The 23,324-nt window shown below is 52.1% G+C and overlaps 1 protein-coding gene across 1 annotated transcript; it reads right to left on the bottom strand.

Moving 5' to 3' along the window:
• Positions 1 to 12,852: 12,852 nt before the first annotated feature.
• On the bottom strand, positions 12,853 to 23,324 carry Ajuba (ajuba LIM protein). Its single transcript, XM_005377096.2, has 8 exons — positions 21,989 to 23,324; positions 19,042 to 19,143; positions 17,455 to 17,522; positions 17,305 to 17,367; positions 15,610 to 15,740; positions 15,475 to 15,526; positions 14,776 to 14,844; positions 12,853 to 14,235 (listed from the first exon to the last, which is right to left on the bottom strand). Exons 1-8 carry the CDS (start codon positions 23,022 to 23,024, stop codon positions 14,110 to 14,112), a joined length of 1,647 nt encoding a protein of 548 aa, XP_005377153.1. The 5' UTR covers positions 23,025 to 23,324; the 3' UTR covers positions 12,853 to 14,109.

Genomic DNA, 23,324 nt, shown 5'->3' with positions numbered 1-23,324 from the left:
GGCGGGGCGGGGCGGGGCGGCCAGGCCACGCCCCTCGCCGGGCGCGCGCTGGTCCCTAACGACGGGAACCTGGAGTTCCACCCCGCTGCAAAGGGGTCTTCTCCTTACGCTGTGCGCCTGCTTGGTGCCTCTCCCCCACTCCACACACCTCGTTAAGGGCTCACGTTGAGAAATGGTAATAATTGCGCACATTTATTGAGGGCCTACAATAAGTCAGGCACTGTGCCAAGCGTTTTGCTTCCCTGGTCTCGCCCCATTTAATTCTTACAGCATCTGGCTGGGAACTCACTCTCATTACCTCCGCTGCTTTCCCTCTTTACCTCTCATTCTTCATCTCTTTGGTGCTAGGAATTAAACCCAAGGCATCTGCACTGAGCTACATCCCGGACCTTTCTGTTTTTTGAGATGAAATTTGCTAAATCACTCCTGGACTCGAACCTGCAATCCTCCTGCCTCAGCCTCCAAGAGTGCTGGGATCACAAAGGTGTGCCACCATGCCTGACACCTGTGTCTTAATTTTTTATTTTTTCGTCTTTTTGAGACAGGGTCTTGATATGCAGCTCATGCTGGCCTTGAGCTCACTTTGTAGCCCAGGCTGGTCTCGACCTCACAAAGATCCTCCTGCCTCAGCCTCCCGAGTGCTGGGATTACAGGCATGCGCCGCCACGCCCGGCTGTGTTTTAATCTTAATACGCTCCCTCTCTGGAAAGTGGATTGGCATCTGCTCAGAAAATGAGTTAGTTTTTAAAAAATATGTTTGGCCAGGTGCAATGGTGCGCCTGTAATCCCAGCTGCTTGGTAGGCTGAAACAAGAGGATCGTGAGTCCAAAGCCAGTCCAGGAAGGATGGTGAGATTCCATCTCAAAAATAAAAATATTCGGCCAGGTGTGGTGACACATCTGTAATCCCAGCACTCAGGAGGCTCAGTCAGGAAGGTCACCCTTAGTTTTTTTTTGTTTTGTTTTGTTTTTGTATTAGGGATCGAACTCAGAACCTTGCTCTTGCTAGGCAGACGCTTCTGCTGCTGAGCTATATCCCTGGCCCCAAGATCACCCTTAATTTAAGGCCAGCTTAGGCTACATGGAGAGTTCAAGGCCAGTTTGAACTACATAAGAAGACCTATGTAAATAAAATAGTGCTAAGTAAACTACAACAAGGCTATCAAATCTCTTGCATCAGAGAAACTGAGAGCCTGGAATGCTGAGGAAGAACTCTCAGGTTGAGGTAGGCTGGAAAATGGAGAATTTCAGCTTTTCCTTTAGCACAGGCTGAGAATTGTACTAGTATATAAGAGGGATGGTGTGGTTTATTTTTTATTTTATTTATTTATTTATTTTTTGGTACCGGGATTTCATTTCATTTCTTTTCTTTTTTAGTGCTGGAGATGGTGTGGTTCAGTGCAGACATTCTATAACCTCAGTCAGCTTGTCAGCTGCCAGCTTTCATGTTAATACTAGAGTGCTGTCATTTTCTAGGGCTTTTAAAAATCATTTATGCTTCTTCAGTTCTGTCTCTCGGTGTCATTAAATATCAGGCGTAATGGCACAAACGGCACTTGGAATGAAATAGCAAGCATGCTTGGTGACTCCGAGCTGATCAGAGACCTACTGAAATTTCACCTGGAGAGCTTGTCAAACTCTCAAACGTGGGACTGCAGAGCTCTGGCTACACGGCTGTGAAGTGCTGGGGACGAGCAGGTGAAGGTTCGGCGCCTGTCCGCAGGAGGAGGGGGCGGGGACGGCAGTGGGAAGCCTCGAGCTGGACAGACCTTCCCATGCAGTGCTCTGTTCTCTGCCAGCCATGGGACCTCCGGCTTCAGGTTCCCTTATCTGTCAAAAGGAGGAAATAACATAGTTCTAGCTCCTCCAACCTCCTAGTGTTGATGTAATGATCAAATGAGATAATGGCTGAGAAAGTGTGTTGGAAAGACTATAAAACTGAGGTATTTTACATTGACACTTATTAAGTGCCTGGGGCAAGACAAGGAGATAAATATGATCCAGTCTCTGCCCTGAAGAAGTTCACAGTCCAGTTAGAAGACATACGCACATGAAAAGCAAACACACAAGGCAGCAAGCAGGAGTCAAAAGAGCAATTTAGATAATAAATAGTGGCAAAACTTGAGGGGGTACAGGATTTTTTTCTGCAGAAATAGATACGAAAGACAGTGAAATAAATCCTATTTTCACTGGACCTAGAAGGAGAGAGAAAATTTGGATCATTAAGAGGGACCATCCCAGCAAATGCAGGCAGAGGTGGGAAATAGAATCAGCATTCCAGGTCCAAGGGAAGAAAGGCACAGCTGAGGGAGGGCTCACAGGCTCCTTACCTGAGACTGGAAGGCTACGCCTGGAGACAACGCTGGCAACTGGAAGTGCAGGGGAGTACTGAGGAAAGAATCCCACAGTCAGACAGCATCTGGTGTTCTTGAGCAGGAAAGAATTGCAAGAGAGGCCCTAGAATTTACCACACACACACACACACACACACACACACACACTGTCCTTTCTCTTTGCCTCCTTCTCTGCCAATCTCCCTTGTTTTTTCCAGAATTCTGTTGTTTTAAAGGCGATGTTTAAAGTAGAAAGTTCAGTAAGTTTTGCTGTAACTGTAATCAGTGACCCAGCCTCATAATGAAGGTAGTGTATGTATGCATTACCCTCGATGAAGTCACACTCGGGCTCCTGAGCAAATCCTCTCTGGCTTCTCTGCTTTGAGGCAGCCAGATCTGCTTCCTGTCGATAGGGGTTAGTGTGGGTTTTCTAGAGTCTCACATGAATGCAACCAAATAAAAAGGTGTTCTCCGACTGGTTCTTTCACTCAGTGTAATTATTTTGAAGTTCATGCATGTTGTTACTCATATCAGTAATTCGGTTTTTAAGTTCATGTCTTTTTGTTGCTGAGGGGTAATAGGAAATCTTTTTTTTTTTTTTTGTCTTTTGAGACAGGATCTGGCTATGCAGTTCAGACTGGCCCAGGCTGGTCTCGAACTCACAACAATCCTCCTGCCTCAGCCTCCCAAGTGCTGGGATTACAGGCACCTGCCACCATGCTCGGCTAGGAAATCTTTAAGATTATAATTTTTGGGGGGTTGTAATAAATGAAGCATTTACTTCGTTAGTCCCAGATACCCAGCTTAGGGAGTGGGAATAAATTCCTGAACACCCTTACGCTGCTGGTATCTTCAGTAGTTTTGTTTGTTCTGTGAAAAGCTTGGCCTTCAAGGCCAGCCTCTCATTCACGCTGTTCATCTCCCCTTCTGCTGCACCATGTGCAAAATACAATCATTTGCTAAGGGATCATTAATGGTAAAATCAAGAACACGCTTAACAGTCGTGGTGGCACACACCTGTAATCCCAGCACTTGGGAAGCTGAGGCAGGAGGATTGCTTCGAGTTTGGAACCAGCCTGGGCTACAAAGTGAGTTGAAGGCCAGCCTGAACTGCATAATGAGAACTTGTTTCAAAAAGACAAAAAAAAAAAAAACAAAACAAAAAAACCCACACTTAAGTATTCCTGCCCTAGAGTCTTGCAAGGGTAGAAGGCAGGACTGGAGAAAGATAAATTAGACATGATTCCCATCCTTACTCTGGTGTCTTGAAGATAATGCTTTCGGTCAAGTCTCTAAAAATATTCCTGGATGTTTTTACCTTGGTGATAAATGTAAATGCGAGTCTGAGAAAAAGTCTGCTTAACCTTTCAGCCTTCCGTAGTCCCTTGCTGCACTGTTCAAAATGAAAAGAATGGAAATTCACAGGAGTATCACAGGCGTTCTGCCTCCCATACTCTAGCCAAGCAACAAAACAGTGCTCCAGAGAGATTCCAGGTGGGCGTTTAGCATTCTGTCTATGATACTAAAGGGAACCTTTAAGTAGAATATGTTCTCAAGTTAAAAATTTGAGTTTAAATTACTAGTTGTAAAACTAAAATGTTAAAATAGCCTTTGGAACTTGGACTCACTTAACAGACCAATTGTTTAGAAAAACTTTAAAAATAAGCCATAGCACTTTGGAAGTATTTGAATATATTATGATATTATGGACTGAAAAACTAGTTTTAGGAATAAAAAAAATTTCACTAAAAATTTTTTTTACTTGCATCAAGAGGTTTTAGAATCTTTTTCACGGGCGTTCGCATCACTAAAAATTTTTTTTACTTGCATCAAGAGGTTTTAGAATCTTTTTCACGGGCGTTCGCAAAAATGAAGGTATTCAGAGCAACAACGATTGATGATTAAGCTGGAAAAATTCCATGCCTATTGTAAGCACATGATTTGAAAGGAAAACAAGGAGATAAAGAAAATATGTAATCAACCTATGGCATCAAAGGGAAATTTCAGAACAAATGTTCATAATGTGCCATTTTTGTACTCGCTTACCACTTCCCGGGGGCTGTCAAACCCTGCCCCTCACGGCGTGAAGGGTTACCTCTTTTTTCGCAGAAACTTGCTGCGCAGACTGAGATGAGTCTGGTTCACTTTGAGACTCTGTTGAGAACTAGAAATAAACTAGGCCTGGCAGGAGATGAGGGGTCTCAAAGAATGGCTGAGACATTTGGCTCAAAATGAGACAGATTGGAACAATTTTAACCGGAAGAATATGAAACTGTAAATTCCTTTCTTGTTCTTGCTTTTGTTCTTGTTTTTCTTTCTTTTTGTTTTTTGAGACAGGCTCTCACTGTATACTCGTAGTTTAGGCTGGCCCTGAACTCACTCTGTAGCCCAGGCTGGCGCCAAACTCTCAGTGAGACTCCTGCCTCAGCCTCCTGAGTGCTGGCATTATAGGTGTGCACCACCACACCCGATTTGCAACTGTAAATTGATTCGGAAGAAGCCTGGTATCATTTGACAAATGTAGTATCTTTTCTTTTGTTTGTTTGTTTTGGTTTTTCTCCGGTACCAGGAACCGAACTCACGACCTTGCGCTTGCCAGGCAGGCGCTTTGCCGCTGAGCTAAATCCCCAGCCCGCTGGTATCATTTGAAAAGCTGGACATGAAGCCCAGCATGTGCAGCTCCTATTACAACAACTGAGTGCGCTGAGTATGCTGCTGGAACTTGGAAGCATGTGCTGGGCTGATAACTGTATTTCCCTGGATTTTACACTGATGGTGACACTGTTTATACTGAGTTGCTTATGAAAGAGATTTTCTTCTTTAAAAAATGTGTAAGAACCAGTGGGAAAAATAGACTGTCCATGGTCAGGCATGGTGGTGCACACTTGTAATCCCAGCACTGGGGAGGCTGAGGCAGAAGGAGCACTTCGAGTTTAAGACCAGCCTGGGGGCACTGGGGATTTAGCTCAGCAGCACAGCGCCTGCCTGGCAAGCTCAAGATCATGAGTTCAATTCCTGGTGCCAGAAAACAAAACAAAACAAAAAAGAGACCCAGCCTGGGATACAAAGTGAGCTCAAGGCCAGCCTGAACTGCATAGCTAGACCCTATGTCAAAAAGACAAAAAAAAAAAAAGACTGTCCAAAGGGCTCTTAGCATTTCATGCTTGGGAAGAATCTACATGTTGGGGCTGGGGATACAGCTCAGCAGCACAGCACCTGTCTGGCAAGGTGAGGTTGTGAGTTTGAGTCCCAGCACCAAAAAAACAAAACAACCAAAGAATTTACATGGTGAATGCTTTTTCTTTTTTGGCTTTTTGAGACAGGGTCTCTTTATGTAGTACAGGCTGTACTTGAACTCACTATGTAACTCAGGCTGGCCTTGAACTTGTAGTGATCCTCCTGCCTCAGCCTTCTGAATGTTGGGATTACAGGTGTGTGCCACCGCACCTGGCATTACCTTGTGAATTTTGAGATCCCTCTTACGATTAAGGTCTTATAGCACAAAAATCAAAACTGTCAGGAAGTTAGCAATTTTGTATACTTTCCATATTCTATGTACCAAAGAGAAATTTAGCTCAGCTAATTTACAGTATGCAACCACGGTAGTTAAGGAGATTGTCACACCTGGGTTTCCCATAATTCCATGTGATGAGTGCAAGCCTTGTAAGTACTTTTTTTTTTTGTCTTTTCTTCTGGTACCAGGAATCAAACTCATGACCTTGCACTTGCCAGGCAGGCGCTTTGCCGCTGAGCTAAATCCCCAGCCCCTGTAAGTACTAATAAATAAAAATAAAACTCTAGGCTTGGGAAGCAGGGTCTCTCTTTTTTTTTTTTTTGATACCGGGAATCGAACTCACAACCTCATGCTTACCAGGCTGGTGCTGTGCCACTGAGCTATATCCCCAGCCCAGCAGGGTCTCTCATGCAGCCCAGGCTGGCTTTGAACTTTCACTCCTCCTATCTCAGCCTCCTGAGTGCTGGGATTATTGCTTCCTCTAAATGATTAACGAAGAAGGCTGTACGGATGGGGAGGCCAGCGGAATCACCCGAATCAGGGGTGACTGACCCAAAAGTCTGCTGAAGCCAGGGTGGTATGCAGTGTATGAAGGGCTAACTTCAGGGTCGGGGGACTGAAAGTACGAAGGGGCGCACAGCTGAGAGCGCTCACCACGCAGTTCCGGGCCAGGTGGGCCCGGGCCCTGGTGCTGACGGTGTCCAGGGAAGACAGAGCCACCGCTTCTGGACGCTCTAGCGGAGGCCCTGGAGTGACGGATCTTCTGCCCCTCCAAAAAACTGTAGGAAGCCAGTTTTTCACACAGAATAGTGACTTTTACATTAAATCTCCTGAATTATAAATGTTGGCAACCATTTTGTCTGTAGCAGCTTATTACTATTACAGAGGCAGTTCACACACACTGTATAAAGTAGAAATTTAGGCCAACAAGGCATGTTGTCACACAGCGAACCGTTACCACCTTAGCACACACCTTTTCAGATCTGTTCTCACAAGGACGTAGACATTTTAAAAACAAAATGTGATTATCCTGGATGTGTGGTTTTGGAACCACATTGCTAATTATCTTGACCTTTAATTTTTTGGGGGGGTACCAGGAATCAAACTCAGGACTTTCCGCTTGCCAGGTAGACGCTTGCTGCTGAGCTATATCCCCAGCCCCTTGACCTTTAATTTTGGTGCTAGGGATGGAGCCCAGGGCCATGCATGTTAGCAAGCAAGTGCTTTACTACTGAGCTACAACTCCAGCCCTTGATTCTCCATCTCGGTAAAGCCTCATCTCATTTAACCCCTGTCCATATCTGAAAAAAAAAAAAAAAAAGAGCAGATTCTTATTTGAATTTTTCTAACTGACCCTTAAATATATTTCATAGCACTTAGTTTAAATGAGTAAGGAATCCAGGACTGTGCATTGCATTGTTATTATGTTCCTTAAATCCTTTCATCTAGCATACTTTTAACTTAAAAAAAATCATACGGAAGGCGGGTGTGGTGGTACACTCCTATAATCCCAGCACTCGGGAGGCTGAGGCAGGAGGACCACAAATTTGAGGCCAGCCTGGACAACATAGTGAGTTCAAGGCTAAGACTCTGTCTCATAAAAACAAAAATGAAAAAAGAACTCTTCCTAACTTTGTCCTGTCCCTTCCTTTTAGTGTCTTTTGATTTGTTTCTCTACCCCCAGTATTTCCTGTAAACTGCAAGTTATAGGTAGTATTTCTTTTGGGGAGTGGGAAGCAGCTGGAGTGTTTTGTGATCACAAAATGCGGTGAATATTTAAAATTTTTTTCTTAAAGCAGGAGGCACATTGCCATCAATCCCTTTCCCAGTGCTCTCCCTGGGCTGGGACACAGTGGCTCCAGGAAGCAGCACCTGTCCCTCTACCTAGTTACATCTGCAGCCCCGGTTTGCAGTCTGGGCATGTAACTGGCACTGTATGAATGTCCAGCTGCCATTTACTTGTTTTTAATTTTTTCCCCTACTGCTGGGGTATGAGCCCGGGCTTCACGGATGCCAGGCCAGCCCTCTGGCTCTAACCTACACCCCCAGGCCTGCTTGCACCCGGGCCTTAGCACTGCCCTGCATCCCGCCCTGCCCTGCATCCTAGGTTCTTTTTCTTCTGCTTCCCCCATTCATCTCCTCCTCCTCCTAGGTCAAAACAGTTATACTTTGTTACAAAAACAAAAATACCCACCCCAATAAGGAAATGAACATGTTTTTAGTGCTCCACCTCCAGCTCTCTGTCCTAGAATTTAGCATGCAGGTGCGATAGAGGGCTCTTCAACTCTGCCCGCTGCCGGGACGTCTCCAGCTCTGCTCGCAGCTGGCTGGGAAGTCACCTGCTGCGCGGTCATCACCCCAGTTCTCCAGACCTTTGCGAATCCCTGCTCATCCAAACCAGCTCAGTCTTCAGCAAGGAGCTCCCTGCACTCAGCCCCTCTTCGAGGGGACCCAGACCTCCCAGCTGCTTTTTCTCTGACGCTCTGCCTCCTCACCCACACCTGCAGTCTCCTCTTTTTTTTTTTTTTTTTTTGAGACAGGGTCTTTTGAGACAGGGTCTCACTATGCAGTTCAGGCTGGCCTTGAGATCACTTTGTAGCCCAGGTTGGTCTCAAACTCACAAAGATTCTCCTGCCTCAGCCTCCTGGGGGCTGGGATTACAAGCATGTGCCACCACGCCCGGCCTTGCAGTCTCCTCTTGAGGGCCGCCCCTGCCACAGCTGCCGCTGCCGCCACCACTGCTCCCAACCCTTCTACTTTTTTTTTTTTTTTTTTTTTTTTGGTACCGGAGAATCAAACTCAGGACCTTGTGCTTGCCAGACAGGCACTTATGCCACTGAGCTATATCCCCAGCCCAACCCTTCAGACCAACGCCCATTTTAACAGAAATTAACAATCTACCAGCTGGGGATATAGCTCAGTGGCATAAGCGCTTGCCTGGTAAGCCTGAGGTCATGAGTTCGATTCCTGGTACCAAAAAAAAAAAAACAATCTTTGCCAGAATCAATCATTTTACTAGAGTTCACAAAATGCTGTTTTTCCAATCCTGTCATTCCTGCTGCATTTATTAGCTGGCATTTTCCTTCTCAACTGGGGTCTAATTAACATTATTAGGAAGTTGGGCTGAGGTGAGCTCGGTTGTGCAATGTGTGCCTAGTGTGCACAAGGCCCCGGGTTCCGTCTCCAGCACCAGGAACAACAACATAATAAAGCTCAGTTCACTTGGGGGAGGGGTTAGCCTGGTGGCTGCCACCTCCTGATCTACAGTCTAGGCCAAAGCCTCGCTCCTGACGCCGTACCCTCCAGCATTACGTCTTTTATTTGTAACAATCAATTACTCTGCACTTCTTGACACGCTGTTGTAATCTTTCCAGTCATTTTGTGTGTTTGTCTCCCTGGCTAGACTGTGCCCTCCAGAAGGGCAGAGATGATCTGGCAGCATATTTTCTCAGGTTCAACTATTGTGTTTCTGCAGGTACTTTGGCTGTAGTTAGGACTAATAAAAAAGCACTGGTAAGAACCAAGAGTTTTCCTTCATTGGTTATGTTCCTTGGCTTTCTCTTATTTTCTGGTATAAGAAGTGCTTATACAGGGCTTGGGGATTTTCTGGTATAAGAAGTGCTTATACGGGGCCTGGCAAGTGCAACGTCGTGAGTTCGATTCTCAGTATCAGAAAAAAAAAAAAAAAAAAGTGCTTATGTCACTTACAGTCAACCTTCACAGTTTACCTGTGTGGTGGGGGATGGGAAGGGAGAGAGGAAATAGCCTTTTATTAGTCTTCAAAAGTGGTAAAGTCATTATCCCTCAGTGACCTTGGGCAAGTCACCACCACTCAGACTTTCCATTTCTTCCTTCATTATAACGAGGTAGCTGAAATCTGTCTAAAATTATACCTCGGCCAGACCTGGCGGTGCACGCCTGTAATCGCAGCACTAGGGAGGATGAAGCAGGAGGACTGCCGAGTTCCAGGGTAGGTTCGGCTACATAGTGAACTCAGGGCCAGCCTGAAATACACAGTGAGACTTTGTCTAGTAGTTTTTTTGTTTTTTGTTTTTTGTTTTTTTGTGGTACTGGGGATCAAACTCAAGACCTTGTGCTTGCTAGGCAGGCGCTTATGCCACTGAGCTCTATCCCCAGGCCTGTCTAGTAGTTTTTGTTTTGTTTTGCTTTGCTTTGTTTTGTTCTGAGACAGGGTTTCCTTACGTAGTTCAGGATGACCTTGAACTCATTCTGCAACCTAGGCTGGCCTCCAACTCACGGCAGTCCTCCTACCTCAGCTTCTCTAGTGCCTTAGCATGTGCCATCACACTGGGCTTGTGACTAGGATTCTTAGTAGGTATTTCTCCTGGCCTGTCCCTCTCTGCATGTCCAGCATCGTCTCTCCCTTCACAGGAGTCAGCACTAACCTTCCCAAGGAACATCTGCAGGAACCAGGACAGGCCCCAATGCCCACCCTACTGCAGCAGTTAGACTGATCTAATCCATATCTCTCAGGAGTCACTCGCTCTCACTTTTCAAGGTCAAGCCTTTGTTCGTGTTTGCAGTACTGGGGCCTCCAGGGCCTCCAGCACATGGGCAAGTGCCCTACTCCTGCACTCTGCCCCAGCAGGAGCCTTGCGGATGTCCAGGGGCGTTTGTCTGACTGGCATGCCAGAGGCCTGGTTGCTCTGTACAGCAGAGGGGATGGAGAAGACAGAGGACCAGGACTGGCAGACCCTGTGGCTTCTCATGCTGAGGGCCCTGAGTGACCCCAAGCCAGGCCAAAGGTATGGGTGCTTCTAAAACACAAACTAAATACAAACGCGTTTGCTCACCCATTTTCTAATCTTTTTAAGTCCTATCGTTCTTTTTATGGGGTAGAGGTACAGTCTGAAAGACCTCATCTAATTAGCTTTATGTGCCTGGAAATAGCTTTCTCTGCCTCTTCCCGAACTAAGGATGGTTCCAGCCTGGTTATAAATGGAGCCTTACCTTTTCACAGGGCCCTGAGAGCTGCCGGTGGTGGAGCAGGAGAAGCCATGTCTCAAAAGGGTGAGGCAGGTGGGCCATCTTAGCCTCATTCTTCATAATCCATATTTGGGTCTGTGGCAACCTGGGCTGTCCAGAGCAAAGAGCTGAAATGTGTGGTCCCAGCCTGACCTTCACCACTTGGGAGGCTGAGGCAGGAGGATCTCCCAGCAGTTCAAAATGAGTCTGGGTAACACAATGAGACCCATCTCCAAACAAAAAACCAAACAAACCAAAAAATAAAACAAAACCAAAAACCAAAACCAAGCGAGTCCATGACTGTCTAGACCCAGAAAGGAACTTAATTCTTCCATTGCCTTCCTTTCTCCATCTCAGGTGATAACGTGATAGCTGGGTGGCAGGTTGGCCAAACAATGTCTTATTTTTCTGTACCATTGGCGCCGTCTCATAAATCTCTCGCCAGCAACCGCAAATTTTAAAGAGATATTTAAGAGGCACTGTCTTCCAGCATGCAGGAAGCTCCCGGGGCGCAGGGCACACATGGGAGCCTGCAGCTGGTGATGTGGGGTGCTGGGGCTGCTCTTGGGCCACAGCCTGCCCTTTTCAAGCATTACCACTCATCCTCCTTTGGGAAAAAGTCAGAGTAGTCCCCCCAGCAAGGGTAGCGTCTTGGGGAGCCCCAGGGTAGGACAGATCAGCACAGACCTAGCAAGGAATAAGGTCAGACAGAAGGAAGCCAAATGACGGTGGTCAACAGCCCCTGGTCAGGAGCCCCAAGTGAAGACAGCCACGGGGGAGGGTAGAAAGCTGCACGCTTGTCTGGTTTTTCCAGGCCTGGGGCAGCCTGGTGAGAATAATCTGCCAGTCGCAGGGTCTCTGCACTACATTACTCAGTAATAGTTCCGAAGGCGCAATCTCAGCTGTACAAGTCATCTAGTCTCAGAACGCATTTCTCTCTCCAGAAAAGTGTGTCTCCTCCCTCTGCACTCAGTGATGGGAACCCGAACGCCTCCTCGCCTGGGGCCCTTTTCTATGTAATTCCCAGGGTTCCTGGCCTGGCGTCTCACAGTAGCCCTGAAGGTGGTGTCTACGTCTTTGGGAGTTGTTTCCTTAGGAAAATCACTGAACGGAGAAGACTTGGGATCAAAGATTACCAGAGAAAATTGCCTAAAATTAACTAATTTAGAGCCACTCGGTCTAAATAGTTATCAGATCTGTTGCAATTTTTTTGGGGGGGTTGTTCTGGTTTTAGAGGTGAGTCTATGTAGTTCAGGCTGCCTTAAACTCACTGTGTAGCCTAGGCTAGCCTTGAACTCATAACAATCCTCCTGCCTCAGGCTTCCCAGTGCTGGGATTAGAGGGATGCACCACACCTGGCTGCATTACTTTACAGCAGATTCACCTTTTTACTTTTATTGCTGTTACCTGTCTAAACTTTGCTGACAACTGAATATAGGCCTCATGCCTGTTTGTGTTGTTTTTTTTTGTACGAAAGACTGAATTATGCCTTTGCATTGAGCTATATCCCCAACCCACATTTATTTTTTTTGTTCTGGTACTGGGAATCAAACTCACCTCATGCTTGCCAGGCAGGTGCTATGCCGCTGAGCTAAATCCCCAGCCCCCCACCCATTTAAAAAAATTTTATTTTCTATTTTGAGACGGTCTTGCTAAATTGCTCAGGCTGGATTCAAACTTGTGATCCTACTTCAGCCTCCTAGAATGCTAAGACTATACACGTGCTATGGCTGATGTGTTAGCATCTGAACACCAATGCAGAAGTCAGACCAGAACACCACAGTCATGCTGAGCTCCCTTAAGGCATCTAATTTTTCTTTGGAGACAGGATCTGACTATGTAGTTTAGGCTGGCCCTCAACTCACTATGTAGCCCAGGCTGGCCTCAAACTCATAGGGCGATCCTCCTGTCTCAGCCTCTTGAGTGCTGGGATGACGGGTGTGCGGTAGCACACCTAGCTCAAGGCATCTAATTTGTAAAGGGATACTGGATTAAGAAACACAGAACATCATATGCAAAATGTCTGCACCAACTGTATTTATTGCTAGAACCTTTAAGCTTTTTAAAAAGTGTTTGAAAAGTAGGTAACATAGAAAAAAAGACATACACAAAGGTAGGAAGCAATCTTACATTTACAAAGTGCTGCAAATTTGAGAAATTTGTGTTACTGGTAGTTAACTCTTCAATGACTAGATATAAATCCTTGAAATACTCGAGTGTGTCAGAAAGGAACAGAATACCTAAACGAATATAAATAAAAGTACCCCAAGAAGGAATTTCGCTTTCATAAAACTGCTCATTAAGAGAACTGCACTTTAAGCAAACACGTTTGTGGTGAAGTGGTTTTAGGAAATGTAATTTTAGGTAAATTCAAGTTTCAGTCAAACTGACTGGAAGCAAAGTACCTCACTCCTCCTCCTGGTACCCCTAAACCTGCGTTTGGGGGTTGCAGTGGATATAAGTGGAAGTCCACTGGGAGTGGCCGTTCTGGAGGTAAACTATGACTAGGGAACCAAGTGTAAGAATGACCTGAGAGGAAGGGGTGATGCTAAGCGTGCTCGCACACCCGCACACATGAACGCACCCATGCAGACCTTTCCTGGCAGAGGGTGCAGTGGACCCACATGTGGAAGGGAGCTGGCCTGAAGCTTCCCAGTCACACCACCCAGCAAGTCCCACACCCACACAGGACACTTGTCACCTCCCAGCTAAGAAGAGCGACCAAGGACAGCCCCCATCAGCCTGCCCAGGCCTATGTGAGTCCCTGAGAAACAGGCAATGCGGGTCGAGGCCCACCTGGAGCTGGCCCCCATTCCCAGCGGAGGGATGAGGAGATTTCCCATCCTTAGAGAGGACGAGAACTCACTCCTGAAAAAAGGCCAGGGTTTCCACTTCCTCGTCTAGGTACGGAGAGGGCACTGTGGGGACACCTGCTGGCCCGAGGCCTGATACCACATATGGGGTGCACGGGAACCAGGAACTCATGACGCCCTCTCTCGTCACCCAGGCACAAAACTCTCGTATGCACAAACACCCTGGAAACAGGGGCCGGGACCCCACGTTCAGAGAGGGCTGGAGCCTGCGCCCTGCGCACACCGGGCACCCTCATTGGTCTGTTTGGAATGTTAGGATCTTTGGGTCTCTGGCCTTGGGGCTTTCCCCAGAGGACTCTTCTGTCAGCACTGTGGAGCTCATTGCTTCCCTCAGCTGGCCTCGGAGGGTCCACTGGCCAGAGGAGTTCACCCGCCGTGAGGACGGCAGCAGCACCCACTCCAGCTCAGATATACTTGGCAGGAGGCTGTCGGGCACTGAGTCGCTGCATGTGACAGCCATGGCAGAGCAAGTGCCCATCCAGAGGAAAACAGCAGCAGCCCTCCTCGTCACTCAGCTGCATTCGGCAGTCCTGGGGAAGAAGACACCTAGTTCAGCTCAGCTCAGTCCAGGCTCGCGGGACACTGAGGACCTCTTGGGAGTCAGCCCTGCTCAACTTCACAAGACTGGAAGAAAGAGTATCTAGGGCAGGAGGTCTTAGCTGGCAGAAAGAATGGATGAGAAAATACTTCATCTGGACACCAGGTGTCGCTGCTGCAGCAGAAATAATGAGACAAACCCCCAAGCCCAGCAGTTAACTAGCAATCCCTGGTTTTACCTTGTGGGCTGGGGAAGCCAGACTCAAAAGTACCGAAGTAGGACCACAGAGAGCGGCTGGAGGGTGGGAAAGGGAATGGGCCTCACTTCGTAGTTCAGGGTGGCTTTGAACTCCTGTGATCCTCCTGCCTCGGCCCCAAGTGCTGGGATTACAAGTCCCAAGTGTGCACCCCAGTGTCCAGCAGCTTCCTGACCCTCTGCCCTGCATTTGCCATAGATGGATGGGACCGAGGACTCGCCACCTACTCCCTCCCAGTTTCACACTATGAGCTGCGGCTCTGGGCCCAACACTCACCTCACAGTGGTAGCACTCAAAGTGGTAATCACGGTCCATGGAAATCACCCTCACGATGTCCTCACAGCCCTGAAACATGCAGACCCCACGAGGTGAGAGCAACACGATGCCCCCAGCTGCTCCTCCTCCCTGCCTGGGAGCCTCCTGTCCCAGTAGAATAATCACACAGAGGCTTCCAGGCCCTCTCGGAAATCAAGTAAACCATCCCCAGGCTTTAGTACGCTCTTGCAGCAGCTGAGCTTCCCCCCGCCGCCGGGCGCTGCCCAGTGCGTCCCTAGGCAGGGCACTGGGGTCGGGCCTTCCCTGGTGCTCCCAGGTGTGGGGGAGGCAGAGGGAGGCGACAGGGACAGAGGGATACATAACCAAAGCTGGGCTGGAGACGAGGAGGCCCGGGAGGGTCCAGTTCCTCACTGGCCTTTGGCTTTGCTCCCTGGGCTCACGCTCTACACACACGACCCATCTACCCGCCTTGAGGGCTCTGCCCCTTTTCCCAGCCCTTACTGGGACGGAAGACACAGAGCTGGGCGCAGCAAGGCTATCAGACACGTCCAGGCCCGGATGCTGGGGTCAGGGTGGCTGCCCCAAGAGCAGAGTCACACGGGAATCTCTGAAGACTACATTCCTCGGCACCACCACCTCCCGGGGGAGGAGGCCAGGCCACAAGTCTCCGCCCCGCCCCAAAGCAGCGCCCACACTGACCTCGGAGGGGAGGATGGGCTGGCCGCAGGCCGCACACTTGGGGGCGTAGTTTCTGAAAGAGAGAAAGAAGGCAGCAGTGAGATGAGGCGGGGGAAGCCCAGGACCCAGGCCCGCACACCCCAAGGCCAGACTCACTTGTGGTAGTCAGTGACGCAGTACACCTGGTTGGAGAAGTCCACGGTGAAGGGGACACCGTCCAAGCACTTGTTGCAGACGATGCACCGGAAGCAGCCCGGGTGATAGGACTTCCCCATGGCCTGTAGGATCTGCTCACAGAGAGGGAGGAGATTCCATCTCCCTCGGTCCCAGCTGTCCAGCCACACTTTGTTTCCTGCACCTTCTCCTAATCACATCCCACACCCTGCCGTCCTCCTAGAAAAATGCTATTTGAGGGGACCAAGGTGTCCAAAAATAAAGGCAGAAACACTGAGGGAAGCACTAGAGATCACTTAGGCCAGTGGATTTTAATCCTGGGCTCCAATTTTATTTTATTTTATCTTTTTTTTTTTTTGCGACAGGGTCTCAGTATGCAGTTCAGGCTGACTTTGAGCTCACTTTGTAGCCAAGGCTGGCCTCAAAGTCACAACCCTCCTGCCTCAGCCTCCCGAGTGCTGGGATTACAGGCGTGTGTCACCACATGCAGCTAGGCTCCAATTTTAGGATCACCAGGAAGCTTTTAAAAAATAGTACAACAAAAACAAACAAACAAAAAAATAAAAAATAAAAAAATAAAATAAAAAATAAGGAACAGTACAACCAGGCATGGTGGTGCATGCTTATAATCCTAGCTACAGAGAAGGCTGAGGCAGAAGGATTGAAAGTTCAAGACCAGTCTGGACAACTTAGCAAGATGCTGCCTCAAAATAAACACAAAAATGTCTGGGGATGTACCTCAGTGGTAGAGTGCTTCCCTTGCAGGCAGAGGGCCTGGGCTCACCCCCAAGTACAAGGGGAAAAAAGAAATCAATGCCTGGGTCCCACTTCAAACCTTTTAGCAAAATGTGATCTGGGGGGCCTTGGTGGCGCATGCCTGTAATCCCAGCACTTGGGAGGCTGAGGCAGGAAGATTGTTTCAAGTTCAAAACCAGCCCAGGCTACAAAATGAGCTCAAGGCCAGCCTAAACTGCACAGTGAGACCCTATCTCAAAAAGACAAAAAGACCTGCTAGGATGCCAGGGTTGAAAATTACTCATCAAATCTAATCCTTTTTTAAAAATTTCTTTTTCTTTCAGTATCGGGGACTGAACATTGAGCTATGTCAGCAGCTCTTCTTTACTTTTTATTTTGACACAGGCTGTAAGTCACTAAGTTGCCTAAACTGGACTCAAACTTTCAGTCCTCCTGCCTCAGCTTCCCAGAATGCTGGGATCACAAGTGTGCCACCATGCCCAGCTTTTTTTTTTTAAGAGTCTCACTATGTAGCCCAGACTAGCCTTGAACTTGAGATCCTTCTGCCTCAGCCTCCCAAGTACTGGATTATAGGTGCCGGCCACTATGCCTGCCCCCAATCTTTCCTTTAAATGGAAAAGAAAACTGAGTTCCAGCTGATCCCTAGCAGTAACGGGAAGGGAGTAAGACTTGGGAGCCTTGCTCCTTGCTCAGGTTGAGGGACTGGCTGTGCCTGCAAAGTCCCAGAAGCCTGGGATGGACTGGGAGCCCGGGCTCATCTCACAGGCAGGGGGAAGGACTGTAAACAGCTGCTCTGGGAGGAATGGCAAAAATGTGACTCATGCGGATAGGCTTCCTCCCTGACCTCTCTGTGTCCAGCTCGTCCCGGGTTCCATCCCTCAGGCCTCAAGCTTCAGCCTCAGCTCAAGGCACTTTCCTTACCTTCTCCAAAATCAAGTGACCGCAGACGCAGCATTTCTCAGCCGCCTCCTGAAACCCTGAAAACTAGAGAGACGGGGGAGGAGGTTACCAGGGATGGAGCCCCAGGGGTCCCAGCGTGGGAACCAGTACCAGACCCACAGCCGCACTCACCAGATAGTCTTCCTCACAGTACACAGAGCCGTTGACACTGTAGAAAGCCTTGCAGCGCAAAGTCCGCCCTGGAAGCAGCAGAGCGGGGCTGGAACCTCTCTTGGAGCCCAGGCCCGGGACTCCCCTCCTCTGCTGCCACTGCTCCCCGGGGTGCACACGGCACATTTAAACCCAGACTTCATGCTGCTCCTCCAGACGGCTGTCTCCTCCCTCCCCACACCAAGTCCCAGCTGATGCAACTGGAATCACTGCAGTCACCCCCTCTGCCTCCGCTCACCGTGCCCCTGGCTCTTGGGTCCCCCAAAGTCTCTCTCAGGTGCCCACCTGGGAGCACCTGTCAGAGTGCCTGGCGAGGAGCTCTGCGCCAGGTGCTGTGCCGTTCGCACAGAGAGAGGCACACTGTCCCAGACCTGGCCCTCTGGGGCATTTCAACCTCGGAGTCCCTGCCTCAGCACAGCCCGCCGAGCTCCTTCTAGGAACAGACTACGGAGTCAGGGCGCTAGAGCAGCTGCTGGGGACAAAGCTTTGTTTGGGAGCAAAGCCATCCCCTTCCTGCCCTATCAGGCTGCTCTTCAAGCTTAGAGGGACCCAGAGTCGTCACGGTCCACAGCGGCCCAGGATGTCCCACATGCAGAAGGGCGGGGCCACTCCCCACCTGACCAACACCCAGGCACCGCTCCACGGCGTCTAAGCCATCGGGGCAATGGGGAAGGGAAAGCGGTGGAGAACAGGCGATTTCCCCAACTTCTGCCTTCCACCAACAAAATCTCCACTTCTACTTCTGCCCAGGGACTGAGAAAAATTGACTTATTGATGACAAGCCTCGTGGTACAGAGGAGGAAAGAGACCCTATAAAAAGTGCAGACAGACAAACGAATCTAAAGAAAACCAGGGAGAACCTGGGGGAGCGCGAGCAAAGCTGAGTGCCGGAGTCAAGTCAGACAGGCAGAGATAGGAGATTAAAGGTTTAGCAGAGGGGTGAGTGGCGGGAAGGGGTAATGAGAGAGGTGAGGGAGGGCAGGGCGGGGGAGTCAAGGCTGCCCGGCACACCCCCCAGGGCCTCCGGAGCCAACAGCAGCAGTGGGCATTCCTGGAGCGTGATGTCATCAGCTTGGCACAGCCTGGTGGCCTGCACTCCAGCGAGGTGGCTGAACTCTGACCAGCCAAGAGAAAACCCCCCTCTCGGCCCCCCATGGCTCCACACTCCCCCAGCCCACACCCGCCCTTCCCACATTCCAGCCTTTCACTGTCACCCCAGGCAACTCGGCGGCCCAAGACCAAACTCCACTGAGGAGCAGGAGCCGCTGAGGGCCAGGCGGGAGTCCAGGCTGGGCAAGCAGGGCGGCAGAAGAAAGAAGGAAGCCGAGACGAGGCAGGAGGCTGACCAGTGGCAGGGAGGCTGGGCAGCACGGGTGGGGGAGGCCGGGTGGAGCCCAGGGGGGACGCCAACGTGAAGGTGGGGAGGCTGTGGGCTTCCACACACTTCGTGGGGATGCAGCCAGCTGCTCCAGCTGAAGAGGCCTGAGCTGTCCTTCCGGCCCACAGCACTTGCGAGGGTCTGGGTGTGGGAGGGGCTGCCCCACTCACCGCAGGAGCAGCAGACAAAGCACTGGGTGTGGTAGAGGCTGTCGAGGGCCTGGCAGGCGTTGCTCTGCCCGTAGATGCCTTTGTTGCACTTGATACAGGTACCTGGGGAGAAAGGAGGTGGTCAGCTCCCACCCCCACCACAGCTCAGAGCCAGGGACCCCCAAGCCTCACTGACTGCACTGTGCTGGAAGACTCAGCCTCTCGCTCCTGGGCTACCTCCCCCCCGGAGGAGGGCGGCGAGCAATGGGATGCGGCAAGATCCTGGCTGGGCAGATCTGCTCTTGTTCACTTGATTACCCGACAGTTGTGCGCACCACAGCACTCAATCCTGAAGCAAACTAGGAAAGTCAAAGATCCGGCTCTCGGCCTCTGGGTGCTTAGCATCTGTTGAGAAAACACTCAACAGTCAAGCCTGGGACAAATGGTCAGACAGGGCAGTCCCAGGGCTCAGCAGCAGACTCAAAACAAGACCAACAAATAACTTTCTAGAGAAAGCAGGCCAGGCCCAGGAAGCATTTGGGGCTTCAGTTTTCCTGTCTGAAAAACGAGCTGCCATTCAGATACACAAAGGTTTCTCTCCTCTGTACCTTGCAAGAGGTATCTCAGGAGTTCCCCCAGCTCAAGCATTAGAGCCTCAGTTTTCAGAAGGCTCTGGCTCAGCAGAGCCCTGCAGGGGAGTGGCGGGCGGTGAGAATGCAGGCTGTGCTCAGGGAAGGGACCAGGGCTGCACAGGACGGGAGGGAAGGTGGCAGACGCCTCATGACCACGTGCCACCCATCACAGAGACACAGAGCTGAGCTGCTCCTCCTCACCCCCCCAGCCCAGCGTGTGGCGCATGCCTGTATTCCTAGCACTCTAGGACGCTGCAGCAGGAGGATGAAGTTCCAGCCCAGCCTGGGCAACTTAGTGACTTCACAAGACCTTGTCTCAAAATAAAATTCAAAAAAGGGCTGGGAAATGGAGCCCGGTGTCAAGGCCCTGGGTTCAATCCCCAACTAAGACATGCACCTGGCCCTAGCGCCCGCCTTTCCTGGGTGTGTTCTTCCTCCCCTCCACTCCCCAATTCCAGGCCCATGAGTGAGAGCTAGGGCCTGTTTCTGGGGAGCAGATCCCAACGGGCCCGCCCCACCTCTCCCCCGGCACACTGCCACACTCCCTGCCTGTCTGGGCCCATCCCAGGCTTTGCCCAGGGGCTTGGGAGCCTGTGCAGCAGCTGCAGCAACTGATGGGCCCAGGCCTGCCCTGCTCCCACCCTCTGGCAGCTGGGCAAGGCTGAAGCCAGGGAAGAGGGCCCCTCCTGGGGCAGAGGGGACAGTGGAGCCAGGCCTGGGGCACAGGGTTCTGCATGGTTCTGTGAGGGGAGGCAAGTTGGCCCCAGGGAGAGGTGCCCCACTGCTGAATTCACAATGCAGCCTCCACAGGGAGGAGACCTGCCCAAGAGTGCCCGCCAGGGGGTCCTGTCGGAGCCATTCCTTGGAAGCCCAGAACACTACGGGAAGACGGGAGAGGAAACTGCTCAGGCGTGTCTGCCTCACCTCCTCTCACCCAGCACGTCCACACCTAGCTTCTTCCTGCCATTTTATTGCACTTTCTCTGCGTTCCTTTCTTCCTTTTGGCTCCCATGGTTTGGCCAAAGAGACATCTTTCCCAGCTACCTCTCCTGGGCCTCCAAAGGAAACTGCTAAACAAGCTGTCACTCAGTCTCCCTTGATCAAAGTGACCTCGCATCCTCTGCTCTGGGCTTTCCTCTCTGGGGTGGGAGAAAAGAATGGACTGGGGGTGGGGGTGGGGGTCAGCGGCCCCTCCCCCGCGGCTTCACTACCTCTGCACTTCCTCCCCAGCCAGGCCCGCCCAGCTGCTGCTCTCGCCCTGTTCACGCTTCTACCAATGGACTCCAAAAACACTGGTCCCGGCGGCGGGCACGGGGGAGGCAGGTGCGGAGGAAAGGTCTAGAAAACTGAAGAGCTCTGCTCCTCACACCTGAACCGGCGCTGCTTTATCTAGTGCAGCAGTTAGTGCCCGTGCATGTTTACAAAAGGATCGTTCAAGACCCCGTTAATCCCCTCAGCTGGGACACATCGTCAATGTATACTTCTCGCACAAAGCAGGAAAGTAGGAGCTACTTCCAGCCTCAGTTTTGCCCATGTCATGGCCAGAACTCAAGACCAGGTGATTTCCGGTAGTCAGGGAGGCTCGAGTTCCGTCCAGGGACGATGGTGTCTCGGAGATCATGACTTCCGCTCTGACTTCCAGAGGTCTGGTAAGACACAGGCTGGCACCAGGGGATCTGCTTAGACGCCCACGGCGCACCTCACCAGCAGGACCGGGGCTGGGCAACACTTGAGTTCCTGGTTTCCGTTCCCGGGCGCTCCATCCTTCCTCCTAAGCTCCACTTCCCCGACAGCGACAAGGCTCCGCGTGCGCTGGGAAGCGCCCCATTCCGGGCGCGCACCCCACCCCTCGGAGGGCCCCGCCCGCGGGCACCTGGAGCGCCAGGGCAGGAGTCGGCACGCACGCGGCCCGCCCGCCCCGCGCATTCCCCGAATTCCTGCGGGCGGAGCCGGGCCGGGTGGGGGCGCCGCACGCCGGAGCCTGTAGGGGCACATCGGGGACCCGGGGCCGGGGCGGCTGGGAGGGGGACGCTCCCCCTACCCAGTGGGTCCCCTCCCCACAAGGCTTCCTTCCTAGTGCTAAATCTGAGGCTAACGCTGGAAATTGGGACTCACGAGGTAATAAGCGAATTAAATTTAGCAGAATGAGGAGTCCTGGTCCATTTGAAAGCCAGTAGGGAAGGAAAAAGCGCCCTGGGATCCGCCCCATCCATCCCTCGAGCCTCTCCTCTGATCCAGCGTCTCCGTCACCGACCCCTGCACACCCGCAATCGCCCGTCGGGGCACCGGCGAGTCGAAGGTGCCCCCTCCCCGCAGCCCAGCCACCTCTGGCTCACCGAAGTAGTCCTCGCGGGCTTCCGGCTCGCGCATCCGGGCTCGGGCGGCCTCTGGGACGAACGTACTCGGTGGCTCCTCGAGACCCGACGGTTCGATCCCCGAAGGTTCCCGGCGGGCGCCAGCCTCTCGGCCCCCGGCGCCCGCCGTCAGGCGCAGCAAAGCAGAGAGCTCATCCTGGTATCGGGCGCCGGCCGCGCAGTCCCCGTAGCCGGTCACCGAGTGTCGTCCGGGCTGCGCCCCGCGCCTCTCCAGGGGCCCCGCTGCTCCCCCTCCGGCCCCGACTAGCGCCCCGGGGCTGCCCAGGGCCGGGGGATACGAGTGGCGGCTTTCCTGGCAGCCGAACCCGGCGGGCCGGTGAGCGCAGAGTCGGTCCAGGGCGGCGTGGAGCTCCGGGTAGGCGGACGGGACCCCTCCGGGGGAGTAGCCTCCCGGGGCCCCGGTCAGCGGCGGCCCAAACAGGCACGGTCCCGCGGGCAGGGGGCTCCCGTGGCGCTGGTCGTAGCCCATGCTGATGCCGCTGGTGCGGTTGCTGCAGGGCCTGCTTCCTCCCGCCCCGCCGGCCCCCGAGCCGTCCAGCAACAGGCTGCCGCGGGGGCTGGACGGCTTGCTCGCGTCGCTGGCGGAGCTACTGGCGAAGCTGGAGCGGGGGCTGAGGGCTGGGGCCGTGGTCTCCAGCCGGAAATCGGGGGGCAGTGACTGAGGTAGAGGCAAGGCCCGGGTGGGCGGCTGTCCCCCGGGAAAGGAGCCTTCGTAGCGCTGCGCCTCAAAGGAGCCTCGCGGATTCCGCTCGGCGTCCAGGGGCCCTTGTTCCCGGGCCGGCTCCAAGGGCTCATCCCCTGAGCCCCCGGTGGCTCCTCGGGGCCCTGTTTTCCTGGGTCCCCCCAACCCACTCAAGCGCCCCTTGCCCGGCCCGGGGGTCCCATCAGACCCAGACCGGGTGGCTTCACCCTTTCTGCGGCCGAACTTGGCGCTGCCGGAGTCCGAGAGTCTTAACTTCTCCAGCAGGCGACTGGCTTTCTCCCCTAAACGCTCCATGCCCTCGGGCCCGGGGCCCCCAGCCCCCTCCCCGCCCGGCACCCTGCAGCGCCTCGGCGGCGGGACTGAGCTTCCCCGGGGGCACAGGGCAGGCACTCGGGCTTAGCGGGCCGCCCAGGTGCCTGGCGCCGGGAGCCCCGCAGCATCCCCCGGCGGGAGGGGCCGCGTCCCCTCGCGCATCTGGGGCTACGCGGTCTGGAAGGGTAGTCCCGGCCGCAGGTCTATGGGCTCACGCGTCGACCGACCCGACAGCCAGACCGTCCCGGGCCCCCGCCCCCTCTGCTCACACTCGGCTCAAAA

The sequence above is a fragment of the Chinchilla lanigera genome, unplaced genomic scaffold (assembly GCF_000276665.1).
Source record: "Chinchilla lanigera isolate Chin_1 unplaced genomic scaffold, ChiLan1.0 scaffold00008, whole genome shotgun sequence".
Taxonomy (NCBI): domain Eukaryota; kingdom Metazoa; phylum Chordata; class Mammalia; order Rodentia; family Chinchillidae; genus Chinchilla; species Chinchilla lanigera.
Note: the sequence above shows the minus strand (reverse complement) of the source record. Positions and strands in the feature narration are given on the sequence as shown.